At 41.2% G+C, this 16,280-nt stretch overlaps 2 protein-coding genes across 2 annotated transcripts; one reads left to right on the plus strand and one right to left on the minus strand.

Moving 5' to 3' along the window:
* Positions 1–1,265: 1,265 nt before the first annotated feature.
* Positions 1,266–3,516, plus strand: LOC103714489 (thiol protease SEN102-like). The gene is made up of 4 exons (XM_039131435.1): positions 1,266–1,779; positions 2,018–2,253; positions 2,642–2,782; positions 3,042–3,516. The coding sequence occupies exons 1-4, from the start codon at positions 1,338–1,340 to the stop codon at positions 3,297–3,299; spliced, it is 1,077 nt and encodes a 358-aa protein (XP_038987363.1). The 5' UTR covers positions 1,266–1,337; the 3' UTR covers positions 3,300–3,516.
* Positions 3,517–11,630: 8,114 nt separating this feature from the next.
* LOC103714490 (protein terminal ear1-like) lies at positions 11,631–15,500 on the minus strand. The gene is made up of 6 exons (XM_039132068.1): positions 14,864–15,500; positions 14,175–14,340; positions 13,622–14,083; positions 13,356–13,481; positions 12,356–12,497; positions 11,631–12,195 (listed from the first exon to the last, which is right to left on the minus strand). The coding sequence occupies exons 1-6, from the start codon at positions 15,498–15,500 to the stop codon at positions 11,758–11,760; spliced, it is 1,971 nt and encodes a 656-aa protein (XP_038987996.1). The 3' UTR covers positions 11,631–11,757.
* Between the last annotated feature and the right edge of the window lie 780 nt (positions 15,501–16,280).

The raw sequence follows: 16,280 nt of genomic DNA on the forward strand, positions 1-16,280 counted from the left end.
ATCTGGATATGAATAAAAATTTAAATATTTTTACTATCCATATCCATATTTATCAAAATAAATAAATAAATAAATATAAATATGGAAAGACAACAATTCGAGTCCATAAAGTTGAACATATGGATGAATTGCATGCTGAATATCAGGATCTGCAACTTTTTTTCAAGCTGTTTTTCTGGAATAAATTTTGACTTCTTTAAGGACATACTAATCTGAGGTACAGAAATAAAGGGTCATTTTTTTTTAATAAAAAAAAGGTCTTATTTTCGCAAACTCCTATAATAATATAATTCAGGTTGTCTTTTGTAATTTTATAAGCATCGTCATAAATCAGAATGTTTCATCGAGTAGCTTCTTGTACACAGATTATCACAGGTGTTTGAAGCAAGTTATTCTGCTATTCTGATCGGCGGTACTGTCATCATTGTCTAAAACTAAATTAAAGAATCAATAGTATGACATGAATCATGTGAACTTTCTTGTAAACCGAGATTCGAAGAACTGGTCCCACCATCTTTTCCTAGATTCTTTATTTTTTTTGTTTGTTTGAGTGCAATATTTTCCTAGATTCTTTGGGATGGTAACTTGCATCCCTGGACGTACTAGACGCTTGAAATCTCGGCTTGTCATCGACCTCAGAAAAGAAAGAGAAGCGCGCACGCTTCGGCTTGGTTTCGAGTAATCTCCTCCTCATCTTCCTCCCATTAGTTGTTGGATGGAAGGGACATCAGAATGAATACCGGAAAAAAGAGCTCTGAGTCAAAGCTTAGGCCCACTCACTCATTGATGAGAAGGGGATCAACGATGATATGTCTTTAGCCTATTCGTCTGGTGAGACACCTTACTTATCCCTCAATTAACTTCTCCTCGGTGTTCTGTCCAAGGAGTTGCTAAAAAGTCTCAATTAGAAGGGATCATAAGGGATCATTAAAGAGGACAGCTGCCGTTCTCTAAAAGGTGACCCACTTGAAGCCTAATACAACCAAAACCCCTAAAGGCACCACCCTAACCATGAAAAGCTTTGGATACCTTGCCCTCCATTTTAGAGGCTAGCTGAAACAAGCATAGTTTCTTGCAACTATGCCTTGCACATCAAGAGACAATTTAAAATCGCTATCCCTTGTCAATCTTTCCAACCTCATCATCATACCATGCCAATGTGTTTATGTTTTGATGGTTGTTCCCCAGAAGTAACTTTAATCGCTCCTCCTAACCCCATTGCTTCTCACTAAAGGGCACTTTCCCTCTATATAAACCTCACACCCATCCTCTTGATCTCCAAGCTCCAAATCCTCCTCGTTTCTATTTCCCTTCCTCTTCTCAACCTTTGAGAAAAAATGGGGAAGGTTTTGTTGTTTGGGGTGCTACTTGCACTAGCTTTTGCATTGGCTCATAGCATGCCATTCGACGAGAATGACCTCGCAACTGAAGAGGGCCTATGGAACTTGTATGAGAGGTGGCGGAGCCACCACACTGTGTCGCGGGACCTCGACGAGAAGCACAAGCGATTCAATGTGTTCAAGGAGAACGTCAAGTTCATCCATGAGTTCAACAAAAAGGATGCACCCTACAAGCTTGCTCTCAACAAGTTTGGCGACATGACCAACCAAGAATTCCGCACCTGGTATGCCGGTTCCAAGGTGCAACACCACCGGTTGCGCCGCGGGAGCCCTCGCGGCGCCGGAAGTTTCACGCATGAGAACGTTCATGGCCTCCCTGCATTGGTTGATTGGAGGCAGACGGGTGCAGTCACGGCCATCAAGGATCAAGGCCATTGCGGTACATGAGTGTTTCCTATATACTTATGAATCATATCATTATATATATATATATATATATATATATATATATATATATATATATATATATATATATATATATATATATATATATATATAGATAGATAGATAGATAGATGGAGAGAGAGAGAGAGAGAGAGAGAGAGAGAGAGAGAGATTTGTGTTGGACATGCAGCATGATGGAATTATATGCTTGTTTGTGTTCATAATATTTTTAGGGAGCTGCTGGGCATTCTCGACAGTGGTTGCTGTGGAGGGTATAAATCAGATCAAGGCGAAGAAGCTGATTTCCTTGTCGGAGCAAGAGCTTATTGATTGTGACAATAAGGAGAATAATGGATGCAATGGAGGTCTGATGGATTACGCATTCGAATTCATTGTGAAAAATGGAGGTATGACAACGGAGACTGCGTATCCCTACAAGGCAGAAGAAGGAAGATGCGATGTTTCCAAGGTGATTAAGTACTAGACTTGGAGATTAACCATTCCTTGTGTAGTTTACCTAGGCTAAAGTTGATATATATCTACATGATTGCGTATAAAGTGATTTTCTTTTTTTGCATTTTTGCGCAAAAGAATGGAGATCCTAGTTAGATAAGTATATATACACCAATGTTGTTGACAAAGAATTCTTGTGAGATAATGTTTTCCTATATCCATTTCAAATTATCATACATTATGCTTCAGAAATTAATGATTAAAATCCTAGTACAATGCCAATGATGCTTTCATGGATCAATCAATATAAGATGTCGTAAGATCATTCATTTAGCCCATATGCATCTAACCTAAGATGCAATGGTTCTCTTACTGCAATTCTTAGTAAGAACGCTGTTTTGCAGGAGAATTCTCCGGTAGTGACGATCGATGGACACGAGAATGTCCCTGCCAACAATGAGGAAGCTCTTATGAAAGCTGTGGCAAATCAGCCTGTATCTGTTGCCATTGAAGCAAGTGGTTTGCATTTCCAGTTCTATTCTGAGGTTTGTGTTCAACTGATTCACTGTCCCTCTCTATCTCTCTCTCTCTCTCTCTCTATCTATCTATATATATAGTTGTTAGTAGGAGGATCTTACTGCATAATTCTGAACTATGCTCAAATTAATTTGGCCTTGTGAACCTAGAAGAAATTCATGTAGTGAACCATAATGTTAAAACCTTGAAGAACCTAGGATCTATGCATGCTTTACATTGGGGAAAGATTTCTATGCTTCTAAGTGACATGCTGTAATCTGATGGCAGGGTGTTTTCACAGGCAGTTGTGGCACAGAGTTAGATCATGGCGTCGCGATCGTGGGGTATGGAACAACAAATGAAGGAACTAAGTACTGGATTGTGAAGAACTCATGGGGGCCAGGGTGGGGAGAGAGAGGCTACATCAGAATGGAGCGTGGCATCCAGCACAGCCATGGGAAATGTGGTATTGCAATGGAAGCTTCATATCCCATCAAGACATCCCCTAATCCTTCCAGGAAGGAAGTCTCCAAGGATGAACTCTAAGATGATACAAAGTATAGGAATCCACATGGAAAGATACTCTATTTCAGATTTATTTCTTTTATACTTTATGTGTTCCATATCGTAGTAGTATGAACAAATATTCGCTCAAAAAAAAAAAAGAAAAGCAAATAGTATGAAGGAATGAATTTCTGCATCACATATAAGAATTTCGTTGTATAATTGTCTAAATTAAAAGGATTAAAGGCAATTCCATTAATCTTAGCAATGTAGATTTTGCTGTTCATCTCAAAGTTTTAGTGTAAGATCATGTATTATCAGCAAATTTTATGAAAGGAATATTGCTAGGAAAATGATAAACTCGATAAGCTTCATGAAAATCTAGATATGCAGGACATAGAAGTAATAATGCTGCTTAAGTAGCATTGGAAGAATTTTGCTGGCAATCACAACCAGAGGTACTAAAATTCTGAATACAGCCTCTTTTCTAGGAGACCACTACCTGCTAGAATGAGTGCATGAGTAGTATCATAACCTTATGGTTGTTCGTTCCTTTCGACGAGAGTACCATTTGATGTCGTTAGAATCAGGTATATCACAATCAGAAAATCATCGGTCTACACGTTGAGTACCAGTTTGTCTTAGATGATTTGTTGTTGCTTAGGGGCTCTTCCTTTTCTTTTTTCTTTTTTTTTTTGAGTACAATAGCGGCTCACACGCAGCAGGTATGAATGCGGCCCACAAAATGAGAAAATAGTAAATCATTGAAGGGCTTCGGCAGGGAACCATGGTTTTCCATAATTCAGGTGCTTGGTTCTTGGGGATTTATGAGCCCTTCCTTTCAATCTCTGAACAGCTTCTAGGCAATAGAATTTAGGTGATGCCATATTAGATTCTGTTACCATGCGGAAAAATTGTCATAACTAGCCGAATCTTACATGAAGAGAAACGAGTTGATATACACGCAGCATATATGATAATTAGTTGCCTAATAACAGCTTTAATATGATGTTTATCTTTGAAACTAATTTTAGGGGATTAAATTGATTCAAAACTTCTAAGTACTTCAACATTCAAAAGGATTATCAACTTAACATTACCATGGCCTGGCCTTGACACAGGAGTAAAAATTTTTTGGAAGAAGTTTCCTAGTAAATTTAATTTTTTTCAAGTTGTAAGCCATATGTATATTAACAACGTGAACTACTCGTCTATCTTCTATGAAACCTGTTATTACGATGGTAGTAAGAGGGAAGCAAAGAATCTTTAGCGTTAGAGAAAGTCTAACCATGGTTATCAATCCAATGGCGTAGATCATACGTGACTTCAACAACCCTACCCATAACATTAAGCCACATAACCAGGCCTGGTGCGATGGACCATGGACCTGATTGCTGGGAAAGAGAGAGAACCGGGCCGACCGCAAGACAAGATAGTTTGTGGATCCTTTTTTAGCATGTGAAGAATAGTGGGCCTAGATATTGTCATCCCAGACTATTGGCCCAATTTCGTGAGATTTGCGACATTTCCCTGACTCTAGGGCTCTAGAGTATGTTACCATTGTGGATAGTCGCCATATCATCCATCTCGGAGACGGACGGCTCTCCTTCATCACTATAACATGTGGGTATCATACTAATGATGCCTCATCGTATTTTAGGAACAAGTAAAAACCATCCATCTCTAAGATGGATGACTTGGCGGCTATTCATGATGGCACCATACCATGCATTGCAAAAGTTGCATCGAAGAGGATCCAAACTCCAACAGCCCATAAAGCCTAACTTAAGAGTAACTAGTCTGAAGCGAATCCAATGCAAGATAGAGTTGTTTGTCCCCAGGTTATTCTAAGACCATGAGGGACCTGAATTCCTCCTAATCATCTTTGGTCGAGAGTTTAGTTTGATAATGTTTTGGATCTCAAAACCTATATAGTATTTGCAGCATATCATCGGAGACTACACAGTATAAATTCTCTAGTTTATACCATATCTATCTATGTTTTAAGAATGGAGCTAAATGTGGAGTTGGCAATTTTCGAGCTATTCTAGTCAATGGCTAGTCATGTTCCCCTGTCATCATCATGAAGAAACCTTGACACTTGGACCTTCAATCGATGCATTGGGGTCTCTTAAACAACCAAGGGCAAGGAATTGCTTTGAAAATTTTAAAACCATCAAGGAAATTTTTCAAAATATTATAGCATTTATAAAATTTTTAAAATTTTAATAATCTTTTGTTCGACGAGTTTTCAATGATTTAATATTTTGCTAAATTCATGATTTATATCAATGAAAATTTGAAAATTTCAGCCTCTCTACGAAAATCCACTTCGATTATTTGCAGCAAGTGAGGAATACAATACTTCAAAGTACCTTTGCAGTGGGCCGAGCCAAGCTCGGTTTGACTAAGGTTGTAGTATGTGGATTGGGCTTTCTATGCCACCTAATATTTCTCTTCTTTTACAGTGAAGATCTTATATATGATGCTCATTGTCATGAGCCAAAACTGAGTTCGAACCCTCTTAAGCACGGACCGAACCCGAACTTGACGGTTTAGTCCGCAATCAGAACCATCAATTTGTTGCAGGATGGCCCCTGATGCACTAGGTCGCATGTATTGCCGGGGCACTATAACATGTATAACATGGAAACAATCGTCATGCAATACATAGATAGCCATGATTGTGAAACCAAACGATCAAATTCAATCCCCAAATTTGAGCGGAACCAGACTCGAACTAACCCACTCGCTCTAACTTTCACCTCGGCAACCATTATTGGACCATTGCACCTCAATGACTTCAGACTTCAGTTACCATATTATCAAGCATGCTCGTAGTTACTCCTGCTACTTAAATATGAATCTTGAATTTAACAGTAGGTCATATTATCTTGATATCATGAGACAAATCTTTTGAGATTTCTTAAAAGATTTTATCCTTTCAAAATGCACAACTCCGCGTTCTCTTCCTTGGATAATTGCAAGGCATCCAAAACATGGTTAAATATCGTGCTTTCGCTAGCATGGAAGCAACATCAAGTTCTAAACTTCCCTAATTTTTTCAAAAAAATCCAAACATCCAAGATTAAAGGTGCTCAAACTCTTATTTCATTGGTCTTAAGGATCTTCCTAGTTGAGCCATTTAATTCAAATGGACAAAATGACAAATTGAACAATTAAACTGGACAAAAGGATGAACCGAACTGGAATACAGCTGACCAATCCATTGTACACAGCCTTCATTTCAAATAACCAAGACTTGCAACTCCCACCAAAAACATAAATTATACAGTGCAAACTCCATTCTAAAACCTCAGCCTATATATATATTTACATAAATATTTTTCTAAATATCAAATTTTACAGTAGCACCCTTCCAAATTGATATTTGCATGTATACCCTCGAAAAATATTTGTTTTACTATTTTATTCTTTTTTTTATTCTTATTTTTTTATATGTGCCCACGTCATCTAACACCGTTAAAAATTAAAAATTTTAAATTAAAATAACTAAAACACTTATAATAAATAGATGTGTAAAAAAAATATTTATAAAATGATCGCGAAGTAAAAAGATAATTTCAAAATTTTATTTTATTTTAATAAAAATAAATATAATTTTTATTAACTGTATTAGAAAAATAGTTGTATTAAGAACATTTGTAAAAAATAGTAATTTATAAAAATATAAAAATAAATATAAATTAAAAAAATATTTATATAAATTTAAGTTTTTAGAAGGATATTTATAAAAAATCCATATATATAGTTTCGTACCCCCCTATAGGAAGCTGAGACGGGCATACCGGATTCAAGAGGCATTTTGCAACCGATGACCGTAGAGATTGAAAGGTTTTGGAAGTGATGGAGGGAGGACAGCGGAAGGACAAATATATTAAATGGATGCTGTCATCGCATTCGTTTATAAGTCCCCTTCCCTTTGTCATTTATTTGCAACATCTCCTCCCCGTAACTTGTATTAATATAAGAGGTCGAAGTCGAGGTCGAGGACGTCGATGTTGACGTGCGTACTCCCACGGATCCTACCAACCAAACATTTTATATCTATATATTTTATATCACCATAGTAATACTTTAAATATAATGTCATTAGTAATTGTATTATATTTTATATTTTATAAATAATTATATTATAAAATATTATATTCTTCAAATATCATAATGCTAGTACCATATTATGTATAAGATTATTAAATATTAATCTTTTGAATTGAGTACTGATATTAAACTATTATATATTGCATATTTCTAATATGCTGCTATTGAATATAATATATTATAATTATATTATCATAATATTGGGTATTATATTATATAATTTTTTTCATAGATATTCTTCTAAAAATTCAAATTTACATAAATATCTTTTTAAATTTATATTTATTTCTATACCCTCGTTTTTTACAAAATCTATAATATAACAGTTATTCTAACATCATTAATAAAAAATATATTTATTTTAATTAAAAATAAAATAAAAATTTTGAAAATACTTTTTTGTTTTTCACCGCGATCGTCTTATAAATGTTTCTCTTTGCACATTTACTCATTAAGAATATTTTACTTCGTTAATTTTTTAACGGGTTAGATGGCGTGAGTACATATGCAAAAATAAAGATAAAATGGTACAATAATAAAATAAGTGGTTTACGGGGTATACATGCAAATATTAATTTTGGAAGGATATTCATGCAAAATTCGATATTTAGAAGAGTATTCATATAAAAAACTCTATATTATACTATAACTAAGGTAATAATTTAATATTAAAATTAGGGAGATAATTTATGTTAAAGGAATAAAAAACTAGAAATGGGGGTAAGGTTATTTCACTTGAAATAGTCCATAGTGAAAAAATAAGTTTTCAAAAGTTAGATCGGCATAGCTTATTGCAAAAAATATTTAGATATTCTAAGGACCATCTTATGATTTTTCTCGTCGACAAGGAAACTTAAGTATATGTGTAACTAATTAGTTTTGCTAATTACAAATCATTGCATATGTAGAAACTAATAAAAGGGTTTGTCTGGATTATAATTCAAGATAATTGTCAAAGATACCTAATAGTTTTTCATTAAGATAATTCTCCTTGTTATTCACAAGTTCTATCCTTATTGATTATTTTAGTATAATTTCATAATATTTTTTTATTAATCGATTCTTCCGCAATAATTGCTCCTACAATTTTTTCTAGAATATTTTCATCAAAATTACTAGCTTAATGTGAATTATATGCATTCCTTTTTTATAACCATTAGTGATTATGATTTATTTCATATAAGGAAAATTCTGCACAATGCAAGTTATGTATCCAAACAAAAAATTTCCGGTAGCATTATAATGCTGCCTTGACAATTTAAACATCAACCATATCCTGTGTATTGTACCTCAAGTTGGACTAATTCCTTCTGTCAAGTGGTATATGGAGCTTTTATGTGCAAAAAATGAGCTTTGAAATAACTACGGAGTAATTTGACTTTATTTAGAGTAACTCATAATATAGTTGCAATCTTAACCATCAAGTTCTAAGTTCCGAATCATTTCATACTTTTAAGTATGTCAATAATAAACATATCGGGTCAGAATCCTCTCCAATTTGGTCCAATGCTGAAATCATGGCTGTTGAATCCCATGTACATCGCGCGCTTTATGCATGAAACCCCCTTCCCAATTCTTCAGTTCAAATTTTTCCAACTCTAAAGCCTAAAGACTTGCAGCATTTCTTCTTCTTCTTGTTTTTTTCATTTTTTTTCCTCACTCCCTTTTCTAGTTAAGCTGGTTCTCACATTGTAATGTAGAGATAACCCAGACCAGGGATCTGCAGACAAAAGATGAACTGAATTGGATCTTGGAATTAACACAGAACGCAATCTTCATTTCAAATACTGAAGACCTACTAATCCGACCATCTCCGTTACAAAGCATCAGTTTCTTGGTTTCTTAACGCTATAAATTCGAGGCCGGCTTCTACTTCCCTATCTATATACTAAAAGGTGCTTTCTAATCTTCAAGATTTCCATAATGGACGTCTTTAGATCTTTCAGAATCTTCGGACTGAAGTAGATAGCTGATTTTGCTAGATTAATCTGCGGAGCAGACACCCCATAGTAATCCTCCAGCACCCTCGGGAACGTCCGAGCTGACCTTCTCGTTGTGCAAATCAATAGCAAACAGTCATCTGTAAATAGTAAGTAAGAGATCTGAGTGGCCTGGTCCGTATGCCTCTACCTTCTTGATTTCTTGGCTGGTATCTACTTCTCAACTTTTGTAGTCCCCCGGAATCCACGTCAGAAACTGAGCCAGAAGCATGCCCAGTACCATACAGACTTTTTTTAGAGAGGATGCCATCTATACATACGTGTGTGTATGTAGGCATGCATGCATGTATGCATGTATACATGTATACACCAGGTTGATGTTGCTGGGGTTCCGGCAGGCTCCAGATGACGAGGCCAGGAGGTGGACGTTGACGTGTCGTCCCTCCCGCACGTGCCATGGCCCACCCAAAAGAGCACCCACTACACCTCGATAGATTCAGGGGGGCAGTTATGCAACGGACACACGGGTTGGGTGCGAATGCGGGTGAGATCTGGTAATAGTGAGCGGGAAGTGGTGGTGGGGGTGGGGACGGGGGGGCGGGACCGCGGGAGCGGTGTCGCGGGCCCAGCTGGCGGGGTACGGAGGCGGTCAACCGCGACGACCGCAGCGGGGACAGGGCCACGTCAACGGACATCGTCCAACGTGGTCGGGTGGCTTACCTGTCAGCCACTTAGAGGCTGACACACGCCTCGATACCCGAGCCCCCTTTTATTTATTATTACTTTTTCCCACGAAGCCCTCTTTTGCATGGAGAACATCCTAATACCCGGATATTTCATTCACCCTGCCATCATCTCTCTCTCCCTCCTCTCCCCCCAATAAAAAGGAGACGAGTTATTGTTATTATTTTTATTATTATGGGAGTAACTGGAGAATTATTTTAGTACTCGGATCCATTCATTCATTAAATGACGGAGAAAAAAACAAACTGCTGTGACGCGATTCCGGCGTACGCCGCACCGGCGGGGATAATGGCAAGCAATTAAATACCCGAAAGGCGCCGGAGAGGTGGGATTGGATTACCAGGCTAGCTTCGTAGGTGGTGGTGAAGGAAAGAAAGAAGAGGATGGATGGATGGATAGGGATGACATCATCATTCTAAATATAAGTCATAAAGCTTTGCTTTATAATGGTTTATGGAGGTCAGAGGGGTGCGGTTTTAAAAGCTGGACAAACTATTATCCAACTTCTGCCCAAGCCATTATGGATGCAGTCTTTTCGCTTTCCATAGCAACTAGAGATTAGCGAATGCAAGAGCCTGGTTCCAGAGATTAACCGTATAAATAAAAAGGGCACATACCGAGTCAAGAATGTTTATATTATCTTTAGCTAAGTAAGCTTATAAGCTACGTTCATGTGTACATTTTAGGCATGGATCTTCTTGTTAGTTTTATCTTTCTTTTTTATCCTTTATTTTTTTTTGTTCATCACGGTGAGAAAGTGCTACTACTGTTTCAGGTCACTTAAAGTGCATGGATCTTCGCAAAGACACCGTAACCACTGTGTAGGGTCTGTAATCTATTCAGCATTATGTTTCAGTTACTCATAAAATATTAAGCATTATGTGTTGCGGGTCAAAAATAAACACCAAGCACTGGGAGTCGCCCTTCCTCATACTATCTGTCGCATAAAATTACACCCACCATCTCGTAATTCGAAGTCGTTTGGTCCAAAGCGCATTAGGCCTCGAACGAGCCATTCTTTAATGGTTGCATGCACGAGGACTCGGGGTATTTTAATTATATGACCAGACATACCGTTGAATTGCAAGGTTGGAAGTATTATATATCATACATTGCCATTGTCGCCATCTATTTTCAACAGTACTGGTCAAAGCACCCCATTTGACGACATGCCGAGTCCGTGCGCATGCTAGCAGGCCAATGGGAGAGCTGCTAACGTGCACCAGAGGATCTACCGTCAACTGAGAAGACCAGTCGGCTTCTCTCCTGCTGCTGACTCGGCCATCTGCGCGCCACGAATCGGCAGTTGATGGAAGCTTTGTCGCTTCCACTTCCAGATTACTCTTCCGTCTCTCTTCCATAAAATAATTAATTACTGGAACGGAGAGAAAGAGGAAGACAAGCAACGAAGACAGACATGTGAAATATATTATTATCAGCTGCATACGAAGCGAATAGAGAGAGAAGTTGACAGAGAGAGAGAGAGAGAGAGAGAGAGAGAGTAAAGGAATGCGCTTTGAAGGTGGTAAGTGTAATTAAGATGAATCACATCACCATCGTCATCGAATCCTGGATACAACTAAATGCATCATTCTACCCCTCGAAAAGTTTTTGAACCCTCAATACAAAAGAGGAGCCAGAGACTTGTGGGTGTTGAGATGTGTCCGCTCGCTAGCTGGACCATGGCTGGCCGCCTAGACTTGGCTATAGGATAGGCTTAGGAGTGCCTCGGAGAGGCGACTCCCGGTCTCCTCGCTGCCGCCTTCCTCGTCGCCGCCGCCGCCGCCGATTCCCACGTCCTCGTCCTCCTCCTCCTCGTCATCATCGTCATGCTCGGCGTTGTCAGATGGCGCGTGGGTCGAGGTGGTGGTGGAGGACGCTCCCCCGCCGTCAGACAGCGGTGGCGCCACCGCAGCAGCAGCCTCGGAGAAGGCGAGCTGCTCGCTGGCGCGGCGCATCCGGTCGACGACGCGCTTGGTGAGAGCGACAGGGCCGGGGCCGCGGCCGCCGATGGGCACGGGGTCCGTCAGCTGCCTGCCGTCGCGGGGCGGGGAGAAGATCACCGGCATGTACTCGTCGTTGTCGCACGCGAACTTGGAGTTCTTGAAGTGCTCCTTCAGCGCCTCCAAGCCCTTAATTTTGACCCCCACCACCCAAGAACAAAATTCCAAGTACAAAATTAGCTAGAAATTAGCAAACATAAATGAAGTGCTTCCTTTTCCAAATTTATTCTACCGTCGAGCATGACAAAGCAAATGGTTTTATTTTTATGTCATAATTATTAGAAATTACCTGCAAACGAGCGTAGGTGACCTGGCAAATCTTTCGGGAGTTGAAGACCTCCCATGGCTGCTTGTGAAAGGCTTTGTAGAGTCTGTACGCAGCCTCCGGAGATGTGAGATTCACGAAACCATATCCAACATTGCACTTGTTGCTGAATTACACCAAAGAAAGGAGACTCAAGACATCTTCTGAACCATGGAGAACCAAAGAATTCAAGCTATATTTTTCTTTTTCACCAAAGCTGCTATACCTTCTTTACTCAAAACTATATTAAAACAAACAAAAAAAAAAGCTATATTTTCTTCTCATTTTAGCTACTATTTTTTTAGAATTTTTGATCTAAAAGCTGCTTTTCCCGTTTCAGTTGTGATGCGAGAGAGAGTAAAAGAACAAGCTAGAAAGGGGATGTGATGGAGTTACTTTTTTTATGCATAATATATTATTATTATTATTGCTGATTAATTTTCAAAGTTCTTGTTTTCTTGTACCGTCATTCGAGTTCTGATGGGTCTTTTCGTTCCCCACTAGGGTTTATTTCTTCCTTCCCAAGTCCATAAACTCATTAGGGTTTGCTATTTGTTAGCTTATGCTTTCCCAATTTCCTCCTCCCTTCAAACTTCTCCTGGGCTCTTTGCTTTGCTTCGTGTTTGCTCTAGCTTGCTCGAGTAACGATCGCAGCGAGAGAGCCAAAAAGGAAAAAATCGTATCGGACTTTACATGCCAGCCCACTCCATTTCCATTTGGGTTATAACCAGCGTGTACGGCGAAGATACCAACCAGCCTTTCTTTGATCCAACCTCTCTTCCCTCCTCATTCTCCTTTCCTATTTTCGGTTAATTTCTCCAATCTGCCAGGCCTCATCGCAGCATTCTGCTACCTACCCTTCCTTTTTCTCCGATTTGGGTATAAACCTTTTGGTCTTCCATTCTTTTTATTTTCAAAACCCAAGCAACCCAAATTATAAAGAAACACACCACCTTTATGATCTAATTAACAAACAACCACTTACTTGAAATCGATGGGGAGATAGACGAAGTCGTAGGCGGAGTAGGGCTCATCCTCTTCACCCTCCTCTCCAATCTTCTCGTTGCAGTGAATGCAGTGGTTGTCCAACATATTCAGCAACAGCTTCTGACTGCATCCAATTTTAATACATCGCCCAATTAAAATTCTCATATAAGATCAATAATTCATGACATCAAATATTTTTATTTATTAATGAGTAAAGAGAGAGAGAAAGAGAGAGAGGGGAAGGTTGGGGGGCAGGTAGGAGACCTGTACTTGTTGGGGATGTTTCTAATCATGACGGTGGTCCTCGAATCTCTACAAGAGGATGCGGATTCCTCCTCCGCCTCACCCGCTTCCTTGAACAGAAATCTCGCCTCCCCGCCGCCGTTCTTCCCATGATGACTCTTCCACCCCTTCCTGCTCGACTGCTGCTGCTTTGACGAGGATTGGTGGCTGCTGCTGCCGCCGCCGCCACCTTTGTTCCTCCTCCCACTGCCGCTGCTACCGTCGCCGCCATTACTATTTCTGGCAGTGCTGGTGGTGGTGGTGGTGGTGCTCGTCCTCTTCGGCAACACCACTCCCTCCCCACTCCCTCCTCCACTTGGCGAGGACGATGAGGACGGCTGGGGAGCTCCTCCGCCACTGCCTTGAACCCATCTTGTCGTCCGCAGAAGCCTCGGAGGTAAGGGATAGTTCTGCTGACCGGAACTCCTCTTCGGGTAATTGCTGCTGCTATGAATGGGAGGTGTTAACATTAGTATATAGGAGTAGTTAGTATTTGATTGGAAGGAATTCGAGAAGGAAGACCATGATGAGACACCTTCTTGTCTGACTGCCTGGTCTGAAGAATTCGAGGACGAGTCTTCTTCCATGGATTTCCTTGCCGTTGAGCTCGGAGAGGGCACGAGAGGCGTCCCGAGTGTCGAAGAACTCCACCACCCTGTGGTGGGGTCTTGAGGCCATCTCCTTCACCTCTTTCACGGCTCCTGTAGACAGAATAACCATGAAGTTGAAATGGGTAACTACGGAACGGAGCCGAGACAAGGCCGAAGATTGCCAGAATTATGTAACGAACTCGAATTCCTTGTCAAGGGGAAAACTGAGATCCATTGTTTCTTTTCCCTTCTCTTTCAAAGAAAGAAAGAAAACAAAACGCTCTTCTTTCCTATAGATAAAAAAAAAGCAAGCTAGAAGAAAGAAAACATAATGAGACGAACCCCGACAGATACCATACCAAAGAAAGATTTGTCCCGCAGCCACCCAAATTAGGTCAAGATATGCGTACATAAAATCAAAAACGAAAAAAAAAAAACAACAAAACACGGAGAAAGAATGCTTGGAAATAATACAAAGAGAAAAAAAGACAACTGATACGGCAAAAACCCTTGGAGCAACTCTAGAAGAGAAATTTAGAAGACAAGACGAGAGCAAAACATATGGATGTCATAAATTAACAGTTGTTATCAATTCCTGGATGCTATTATTGGTAGGTTGATGATGGTTTGGTACCGAAAGGCTGGAAGATTTCTCGGAGAGCAAGCGAAGAGACGCTTGGATCCAAATTGAAGACAACGATGGAACCATGGTTGGGGTCGTCGAAGGCCCTGGCCGCGAACTGGGCCCACACCGCCTGCCCGGCGATGAGCCCCCGCCACCCCATCGGGTGCATGACCACCATCCCGGCGCCGCCGGGGCCACCGGGCTCCGCCCAATTGCCGGCGAGCACGCCGTACTGCTGCCCGAGCAGGCTCTGCTGCCGCACGTGCTGCTCCCGGATCTCCGCCACCGCCGCCTGCGCGCCCCGCAGATCAAAGAAATGGACGGTCACGATCCCGTCGGCGGCCAGCGACCCCATCTCCACCGCCCGAACCCCGCCAAACTTCTCCATCTCCCCCCGCACCCCCGCCTCCCCGACGTGCCGCGGCACCATGCTCAGCACCACCGCCCTCGTGGCCGCCCCGTCCCCCGCCACCCACGCCGGGCTCACGTACTCCGCCGGCGCCGCCTGCGGGTACACCGGCACCGCCGGCGGAGGCGGTGGGGAGGGGTATGTGTAGTAAATTTGGGGCTGGGCGAGAGCAAACTGGCTCGCCGGGTAGAACTCCGCGGCCCCCGGATCTAGAATATTCCCCCGCATCTCCTCCATCTCTCCGTCCGCCACCACCACCTTCACCTGTGGAGCGAGCTCAGACAGCCAAAACAGAACGACCCCAAAAAAACCTCCCCCAAAAAAAACTCTCTCGCTGTCTACTCCTCGACGCTCTCGTACACGGCGAGAAGGGATCCTTCCGGGCGGTATCCGGTCGTCGGAGAAGGGATCCTTCCGTGAAATGGCGAGGCTTTGCTTTTGAGAGAGAGAGAGAGAGAGAGAGAGAGAAAGAAGAACAAAGACGGGGGGAGTGGGGTTTTAATGCGGTGGCGCCGTGCCGGCGCACGTTATAAACCCTCCCCGCGACCCGCGATGCAACGGTCCCGATCCCTCCATCTCTCCCTCTCTCCGGTATTATATAACGGAGTACGTAGCACACTGTTATCTGCTAAACATACTCCAGTTCCCTCATATTACACTCCCTGTGTCTCCCTATCTCTCTTTCCGCGGAATATTCTAGAAAGAGTTATGGGATGGATAAAGGTTGGTGTTTATTTATAATGACGATGAAAATTAGAATAAATCCAGGAAATTTTGAAGGGAGATCAAGGGGGCCCCCCACCGATTGCCATTGGTTTTTGGATTAATTTACGGGGATGCCCCTGGCTGCCGTCCGCCTCCTTTTTGATCGGAGAAAAGAGAAAGAAAGATATCTTCTCTTGCACCAAAATGGGGCAGGCCTTGGAATTCGCCAGGCTGCCGCGCCTGCTTCTTTCCCCGGGGAATGCATGCGAGCGGAAGGAGCGGAGTTTGGAGGTGCAAACCGGCTTGGAATTT

This window comes from Phoenix dactylifera, chromosome 11 (genome assembly GCF_009389715.1).
Source record: "Phoenix dactylifera cultivar Barhee BC4 chromosome 11, palm_55x_up_171113_PBpolish2nd_filt_p, whole genome shotgun sequence".
In the NCBI taxonomy this organism is placed as follows: Eukaryota; Viridiplantae; Streptophyta; class Magnoliopsida; order Arecales; family Arecaceae; genus Phoenix; species Phoenix dactylifera.

Coding starts and splice junctions, on each gene's coding strand:
- LOC103714489 (XM_039131435.1), top strand. CDS start 1,338: ATGGGGAAGGTTTTGTTGTTTGGGGTGCTACTTGCACTAGCTTTTGCA. Junction 1,780..2,017: donor CAAGGATCAAGGCCATTGCG/GTACATGAGTGT, acceptor TAATATTTTTAG/GGAGCTGCTGGGCATTCTCG. Junction 2,783..3,041: donor ATTTCCAGTTCTATTCTGAG/GTTTGTGTTCAA, acceptor ATCTGATGGCAG/GGTGTTTTCACAGGCAGTTG.
- LOC103714490 (XM_039132068.1), bottom strand. CDS start 15,500: ATGGAGGAGATGCGGGGGAATATTCTAGATCCGGGGGCCGCGGAGTTC. Junction 13,482..13,621: donor AACATCCCCAACAAGTACAG/GTCTCCTACCTG, acceptor AATTGGATGCAG/TCAGAAGCTGTTGCTGAATA. Junction 12,196..12,355: donor TCACCTACGCTCGTTTGCAG/GTAATTTCTAAT, acceptor GTCAAAATTAAG/GGCTTGGAGGCGCTGAAGGA.